Here is an 8663-nt window from a genome sequence, read left to right on the forward strand (position 1 = left end):
TCCTATATTTTAGTGGAGCGCTTACGTGGACTGTCTGTCTGTAAAACAAATAGGCGGGTACGGTGTTAGCCAGTTAAAATCCTCTGATCGTTTCAGCTGAACGGTCGTCTCCAATTGGTCGCGCCCCTCTTGGCGCTGTAAAATACTGCAATTTAATTAGTGGAACGTTGTTACTGGGTGGAGTGGAGAGACGGGTATTCGAAATCAAAGGGGATCGAGTGCGATTGTGAAACAACACGTAATATTGTTGTCAACACTGCTGAGATCTTAGAATTAGGAATTACAATAATTTAATAGGGTCTCTATGGATGAGATTGAGAAATAGCGTTTGGTCATATGTTATTGAGAAAATATAGACCATACAACCAAGTTTAGTCATGTATTTTATTATGGAAAAAAAACAATGGGACTCATGACCATTGCCTACATCGAAAGCTAGTAAAACTACACATAGGGACAGCACTTTTCTCAGCGTGACCATATCTATAGAATTCATTCAATCATTGATTACTCATATTATTAGTATGGTGAAGCTCTATAAAGTATTTAGTATTTACTAAGAAATAATGTGAGGTATTTATACTGGTTATACTGTATCTGTAATAAAACAAAAGCAAAACGAGCTATCAAAAACAGCACTTTTTAAAACAAATGTTTATTAAATAATATGCAAAGCAAGAAAGTAGGTAGTATCACAGTGAGGAATACTGTCCACTGACATGTTTAAAAATATCAATAACATATATTGACGTATTGTCAATACATGCAGATTGGAATACACATAACAATCGTATATATAGATATTCATATATACATATTTACAATCACAGAGACCAATAGTAACAGATACTGTAAGCACAATGCAAAGGCTTTGGCAAAAAGAGTGCATACATTTTGCTAAACATTACATACTGTATACATATTACATGAGTAAACAATTACATATAGAGATCATGGAAGTACAAAACAAGCATAATTAAAAAATCCAGTGCAAGGTCAGATGGTTTCTGTCCATGAATGTGTAGCAGCCTATGGTTTTGTTTCATTTTCTCCTTGGTCTTGTGTGGTCGGTGGTGGGATATTGTCCTGAGATGACCGTATGGCCTGGGAGCCCCAGCTAATTGGGGGAAGGGACCAGCACACTGAGAGGAAGTTTGGAGCCACTCGACAGGCCCTTAGATACCGTCATCTTGTGGAGGTCGCGGACTTCAGCCGGCCAAGTGGAGGTCCTCTTGGAGGTCATGTGTCGGCGAGCATGCTTGGTCAAGTGGTCGCTGCGCATGAAGCGCCGATCGCACACGTTACACACAAACTTCTTCTCACCGGTGTGTGTTCGCCTGTGGCGGGAGAGCTCGTCGGAGCGGGCAAACTTCTTGTCGCAGCCCTCCCAGTGGCAGCTGAATGGTTTCTCACCTGGTCAGGAGGGTAGAAATGGAAAGCATAAGTACATCAGTGGAAGATAACACTACATATTCAACATGACCATTCATCTAATTGCCATTGGGTAGAATACCCATTAGTGTCGTATTGAGTGGGTATCTACCAGTGTGAGTTCTGAGATGAGCCTTGAGGTGGGAACTTTTGAAGTAGGTCTTCTTACAGCCGGGGAAGTTGCAGACGTAGTTCCGTCTGCGGGAGAAGTCTGCTTGTGTGGCATTGCTGCTCTGCCCTGAGGGCATGTAAACTGGAGCTGGGGCCAAGGGCAGAAGCTTAGTGTTACCCAGGGTCATTACAGTCTGTGCGCACGACGGAGCCTGGGACACGGGGGGCTGGGGAACCACAAACATCACCGTCCCCTGAGTCACAGAGGAGCCCACCAGCTGCAGCGACTGGGGGAAGGAGGGTGACTGGGGTAGTATGGGCTTGCCCCCCCCCTGGGTCATCTGGACTGGGCCTGCCTGGACGAATGCAGAGATCATCCCTGTCCGCCCATTGACTGGAAATACCTGGCAGAGGACCTGGGAGCTGGGAATGGGTGGTGAGGACTGGGAGGTGGCGGTGGCCTGGGATGGGGACCTTTGGGTAGGAGTAGTAGAGGGGCCTGTGCTGCTGTCAGGTAAGGATGGACTGCCTTGATCCTTCTCTACCTTAACACACAGACCAGTGCTGCAGCTCTGTGGTTCAGTCTGCATAGGAACGGCCTCAGCCAGAAGGGTTGCAGTAGGGTTTCTGTTGGTGTCTGTGTGCTGCCCTATGAGGGACTGAGGTGGAATGTTGTTGCTGTGCTGTGTGAGGGCCCTGTCAGCAGTGTGCCGGATGACGCTGGTCACCATGGCTCTGCTGGGCAGCTCTGGAGCTCCAGAGCTCTTTAAGATGGGGACTGTACCAGGTCGTTGGTCCAGGAGAAGGGCATTTTCGCAGGGAAGACCTGCACAGAGTCTAGGCCGGGTTAAGACTGGTCTGGGGCCTGAGCTGGCCAATGAGGTGGTGAGGACAGCTGTTGTGGTAGCGGTCTCTGTAAAGCTGGGGCTGTGAGGGGGGGTCATGCACTGGGAAAAATAAAGAGAAACAGGAATTAAACATTTGAACTCTCAAATGTGAAACAAACCAATATAATTCTCAATAAAAAAAATCTTATTGTTGTTCTGATTGATTAAAATCAGTTTTGGGGGCCTCCCAAGTGGCGCAGTGGTCTATGGCTGCGTTACTACAGATCCTGGTTCGATACCGGGCTGTGTCGCAGCCGGCCGCGACCTGGAGACCCATGAGGCGATGAACAATTGGCCCAGCGTTGTCCGGGTTAGGGGAGGGTTTGACCAGTCGGGATGACCTTGTCCCATCGCGCTCTAGCGACTCCTGTGGTGGGTCAGGCGCATGCATGCTGACACGGTCGCCAGGTGTACAGTGTTTTCTCCGACACAATGGTGCGGCTGGCTTTAAGGTTAAGCGTGCATTGTGTCAAGAAGCACTGCGGCTTGGTGGGGTTGTGTTTTGGAGGACGACCTTCGCCTCTCCCGAGTCCATATGGGAGTTGCAGCAATGGGACAAGACTGTAACTACCAATTGGATATGACAAAAAAAAGGGGGTAAGCATTTTTTTCCTGAATTCAGGCTACTAGGCTACGTTAGCATAAAACGTGAACTTCCAGTATACATTTTAACCACAGCCCCTACATAATGAGATTCCACATACCAGCGATGAGAGTGCGACCGGGTCCTTGGGGGACTCGATGATCTCAGGGTGGAGGAGGAGAGAGTCGCAGGAGTCCGAGGTAGGGGTCAGGGGGCGTGGCTTGTCGTTTGCTGACCTTTGTCCCCAGGAACTCATGCTGACAAGTGCCTCAGCGGCCTCCAGGTCATGGTACTGGAAGGTGCTGCAGCAGGACTGCTCACTGTCGTGCCTGTTCCTCTCCATCATCATCACCCTGATGTCCATTACATCAGCCTGAGGGAGGGAGGGAGGCCACTGGGAAGATGCAAAGTTGATCACCATTACATCACATGATATGTCCCAAATGGAACCCTATTCCCTATATAGTGCACTACTTTTGACCAAAGCCCTATGGGCCAGTAGATCGGACGGAGGGAGGCCACACCGTTAACCTCCACCAGGGACAGATTGGGACCAGAAATCGGCCTGGGCATTTTTGACATGAACCATCCCTTTTTTTCTTCTAGGGGCCTCCTTTATTAGCCAAATAAATCATTTTTATTTAGACTGTCCCAATAGGCTAAAGATGGACCAGCCCATCTGGCATTTTTCCGAACTGCCCAATGGCCAGTCCGTTTCTTATCACCATGACAGCTCAATAACTTCTGATGGTTGCAGACTCTTCCAACACTGACATCTACAGTTTCTCACTAAATATCTCTAGTCCTACTACTGCAATGGTTCCCTCAAAGATCATATAAGCATCTCATTACCAAGGTCCATTGAACAATAATGGATCAAGGGAGAAACATCAGAAACATCAGACTTTGTTTTGAGTCCCAAGTCATGAACCATAGAAGCCTCAAAATGGTGGAAACGCCACATAGACAGTAGTCAATGAACTGGGGTTGACTATTCTCCTAGATATGCATGTAGCTATGTAGTGCAGTGGGCTGGCATCTGCTGAACGCTAAGTTGCACATCTAGAATAATACTCAGTTGCTGAATGCACAGTGCGGCTGCTAGCTGCCTCAGAGGCTTGGAGAGACAGAAAAGGAGAGAGGGGCCCCACTGCAGCGCGGGCAGCCATTTGAGCAGGTGGGTGCACCCAACCCTACCAGCTCCCAGTAGCTCACATAACATTGGATTTGGGAGCCAGGAGGAACCTCCCATCACCAAAAATAGACCTGTGAGTGACATACACCACTGTAGACTGTGGTGCAAGAGGAGGTGGGGGGCTGCATCAGGAAGTCTTGGGTTAAGTTGAGAACCCCCCCAATTTATCTGCTCTTGAGGACTGAGGACACTCCCCAGCATTAACAGCCAGTCACTTTGTTTTGTTGACACCAATGGAAGCACTTTATAATCCAAATCCAACCTTCATCCAACATAGATTATAAAATCAGAAACAATCAATTAGTCAATCAATCAGTTGTCTACTTATGACCAATATGTTCAACCAAGCTCACAGGAACAAAAGCCCCATAGCAATACGCCAAAACAGTCACATTAGCCTAATAAAACAAAATAACATGCAGAAATATGTGTACATATGGCTACTAGGGGCAACGGTAACGTAATACCATCACATAACGAACAATCTAATTACAAAGTAATACAATGTAACAATTCAGTGATATAGAGCAGATAAAATGTAGCAATATGTGATCACACAGTTGATACAGTAGCCGTTGGGCAGGGATACATTAGTTTCAATCTGACCTCAAATAAACCAGGCTCCATGTGAGAAAGAACTCCACGGTCAACTTGGGCTGCATGCTTCCATCATCAGCTATAATACTGTAATACGTATGGCAGTCATAGGTATTTTATCGGTGGGCTTTGTTATAAATACCTGAAGATAACAACTTAATGCCGTTAGTTAATTAGCCAATTTAAAGTAAAAATCCATCAACTTACCCGACAAGGTTGCTCTGAAATCAGGGGTGGTGTAAAAGTCAGCATAGGAAAGTACGTGTAAAAATAACAATAGAGATACTAGCAATGCGAACACTCAATGAGACCTGAGCACACAAGTATTACCGCTGCCAACAGCGGACTGGCCTCAGCTGAGTGAATCAAAAGCAGATACGAAAAAAAACAGAAACAAAATTCGGAATAGACTGGCTGGTGGTAACATGTTACCAATCAAAAACAAAGGTGTAGCGGACGCTGTCCAATCAGAGCGCAGGCAGCGCGTGATCAGTACGTGATTGTGGGCCTATTGGCGGAAAGAGGGTGCGTGGCTGTTGGAGGGCGTGACGGTGGAGTCAGCGGTGTCAGAGTAAACCCAGTGAACTCCGTGCTCGAGAACTAGAGGAAAGGTTGAAACAGCGAACAGGCGAAATCGTGAGATACTTGCACGCGTCTGGCTTGCTTTGCCAGGGGAGCGCGCGCCAAGCGGGTTTGCGCAAAATGGGGTACACAAAGAAATGATTAGAGAAACTGTCGAATATAGGCTACGTGAGCTTCGAAAATAAAGAATTTAGCACTGTTTTATGTGAAACAATTTATTGCGCCTTTGTTTTTATTATAGATGAGTGTATTTGAGATTTATTTGAGATTAATTTGAGAGAAACAGTAATAAGATAAGTGTAAGTGTAATTATGGTATATGATAATATGTGTAATTTCCTGAACTATGGGAAAACGAGAGGGGGGGGTCAAAATATAGATGGAGCTTCATTGTTTGGAAATGCATCTATAGACTATGAGGAATTTTGAACAATTGCACCAGTATCCATAGTAAACAAAAACAATCCCACAATGTTTTAAAATTCATCAAATTATGTGCCTGATCAAACAATATCACAAAACAGTGTATGGAATATTTCAGGATCACAGAATAGTCGAAGAATAGGAAATACCAACAAAGGGCGTTTGATGGCCGAAACACTATGAGAGATGTGCAAATTACTCAATTCATAATATACATTATATGTATATTTCAGCTTTGTTTATATATTCAATGCCTCATTGTTTTGCTGTGCCGTTTTCCTTTACTCTGGTTGCTGAATTTGCACCCCACTCTACCTCCTCCTTTCCCCTCCCCCAACGGGCGAACCCAAGGAACCCAATGACTCCAATGCGTTAAGGTTGTAAACAGGCTCCCGATAAAGAATTTCAGGGCGGGGCCTCTGAAGTAGGGAGCTTCACCCCCTTTGTTGTTGATGTATATTAACCCTAAAAAGGGCCTTTATTTCACTCCGTGCTGTCCAGACTTGAGCACATGCCACATCCAGGTCCAAAGGGTTTTGTTCCATCTGATAGTGAAGTGAACAACAGAAAATGAGCACCACTTCTATAACTAAGAAAACTCAGAAAGAATTATTCAGAGAAACTATGTTGTAGGGATCTTGGAGGGTTGAGAGAGAGTATGTCAGTCAGTCAGTCTGAGATGGAGGCAACAGACAAAGCTTCTCACTCCCTGCTGGCTCCCTGGAGATTGTATTAAGCGAACAGAAAGAAACATTGTCTCAATCTATGTGGCAACCGAAGAGAATGAAGTTGTTGTTTATTGGACATGCATTCAGGTGTCTGACAGCTTTCTTTGTCTACACATTTTAAGACGAATCACTGCAGAAAATATTAGACCACCCATTTGTATAAGATTCTAAGGTTCCTTCCTGATTTGTGATTTCCTTACAATGATAATGACAACCAAAGTATTAAAGCAATGAACGTGTTTCCTTGCCTTGTATGAAATTGTATTGGTGTGAATTTTATGCTTTCACATCAATTTGACAATTCACAAAGAAGACCTTGTTCACACAGACACACGTATTCACAGGAAAACATCAAAGAAATCCATTCCAAAATAACTAGACAAGTCTTGTCGTGGGGAAAACAATGATGTAATCTGAAAGGGTGTAGCTTGGGTTGAGATTAGTTCAATTTGGGATAGAACATAAAACAATCTCCAAGCAGTCGCTTTCAGTTTTATACACTGTGGTCAAGATCTGTTTCTGCAGAGGTTGGACTATGTAATGTTAACTCTCTCACACACACACACCTCTTCAACTCACTGTGCACCTTTCTTTTCACTGTTACAGATGAGGCCAGAACAATCCAGTCTCATCTTGTACACACAGCGAGTTCTCTTCATTCTGTAGATTGTGTTGTTTTAAGGCAACGCATAGCAGTAGAGGCTGCTGAGGGGAGGACAGCTCAGACTAATGGCTGTAACGGTGTTAATGGAATGGCATTAAACACATGGAAACCATGTGTTTGGTGTATTGGATACCATTCCACTAATTCCGTTATGCTATTACCACGGGCTAGTCCTCCCCAATTAAGGTGCCACAAACTTCCTGTGACGCATAGCACCTGTTGAGGCGGTGGGTGTTGAAGGCATTATAATGTGTGTGTGTGTGTGTGTAGTAGACGACTGTTTGGCTGGGAGTTTTAGGGTGACACCACACTGCGAGCCAAGGGTGGCCCTGGCCTGCTATGAAGACAGCGGAAAGAGAGCCAAGAGACTGGTGGAAGGGGAGAGAGAGGGAGGTGCTGGGAAGAGAGTGAGGCTGAGGTAAACTGAATGAACTTCGATACACACACACACTCACACACACACCACGCCTCCAGACTCCAGTAGAGGGGTGGTAGTGCACATATATAACCTCTTCAGCTGACAGCCACTCCCTGCTAATATACACTGAGGGAAAACAGTTCTGGCTCCAAACTACCCTGCTGACCCGACATATACACTTCTGACATTTTCTAACCATAGAATGTTTAAAGCATTGCCTTGCTTTAAAACAAACTCATTTGGATCTTTTATTTTCCTGGATCTTTTGTTGGATCTTGACATCAATATAGCAACTGTATAACCAACTGGTTGAATGATGCTAAAATGTCACACTTACATAAACCTGACCTCAATAGGATCACACATCAAATCTAGCGTTTTCCAAAACATCCTTTGGGGTGCCCGGGGATGAAAGTCATGTAATTTCTTACGAACAAGGAAGTCATTGTTCAACATAGCTAAATGTCAACCCCAGTTTCTGAGTGATCTACATTCAGGGTTGGACTGGCCATCTGGCATTTAGTGCAAATGCCAGACTGGCTGGTCCATTTTTAGCCCAGTGGGCCTGTCTGACTTGTTTGTTTTTTGTGCTAAATGATCATTATCTGGCTAATAATAGGGGCTTAACGGAAAGAAATTGTCCAGTGTGTTAGAAATGCCAGGGCCGATTTCTGGTTCCAGTCCGCCCCTGCTTGCCAACGCTTGCTAGACTCTGCCTGGCGTGTGATAGGATGGTTATTATGGTGAGGGAAAAAAACAGAACGGAAGGAGGCAAGGATGGGATTGTAAATTGCTGCCAAAAAGAAAGCAAAAGTTAATTTGACCCAGACTGAAAAGACTTGGCTTATTCACAAAACTTCTAGGCAAGGGTGTATATAATATATACTGAACAAAAATATAATTGCAACATGTAAAGTGTTGATCCCAGAAATGTTCCATATGCACAAAAAGCTTTTCTCTAAAATATTGTGCATAAATGTTTTAATATCCCTGTCAGCATTTTTCCTTTGCCAATATAATCCATCCACTTGACAGATGTGGCATA

The 8663-nt window shown here is 44.8% G+C and overlaps 1 protein-coding gene across 1 annotated transcript; it reads right to left on the reverse strand.

The window, feature by feature from the left end:
* Positions 1 to 636: 636 nt before the first annotated feature.
* Positions 637 to 5251, reverse strand: LOC118398809 (Krueppel-like factor 11). The gene is made up of 4 exons (XM_035794538.2): positions 5012 to 5251; positions 3134 to 3406; positions 1544 to 2489; positions 637 to 1413 (listed from the first exon to the last, which is right to left on the reverse strand). The coding sequence occupies exons 1-4, from the start codon at positions 5054 to 5056 to the stop codon at positions 1118 to 1120; spliced, it is 1560 nt and encodes a 519-aa protein (XP_035650431.1). The 5' UTR covers positions 5057 to 5251; the 3' UTR covers positions 637 to 1117.
* Positions 5252 to 8663: the final 3412 nt, after the last annotated feature.

This window comes from Oncorhynchus keta, chromosome 19 (assembly GCF_023373465.1).
Source record: "Oncorhynchus keta strain PuntledgeMale-10-30-2019 chromosome 19, Oket_V2, whole genome shotgun sequence".
Classification (NCBI taxonomy): domain Eukaryota; kingdom Metazoa; phylum Chordata; class Actinopteri; order Salmoniformes; family Salmonidae; genus Oncorhynchus; species Oncorhynchus keta.

Bases quoted from the DNA above. Each gene is read 5' to 3' on its own strand.
- LOC118398809 (XM_035794538.2), bottom strand. From the start codon at position 5,056: ATGCTGACTTTTACACCACCCCTGATTTCAGAGCAACCTTGTCGG. The intron at 3,407-5,011 runs GTAAGTTGATGG...GCATCTTCCCAG, and splicing joins TTTCAGAGCAACCTTGTCGG to TGGCCTCCCTCCCTCCCTCA. The intron at 1,414-1,543 runs GTAGATACCCAC...CCTCCTGACCAG, and splicing joins TCATCTCAGAACTCACACTG to GTGAGAAACCATTCAGCTGC.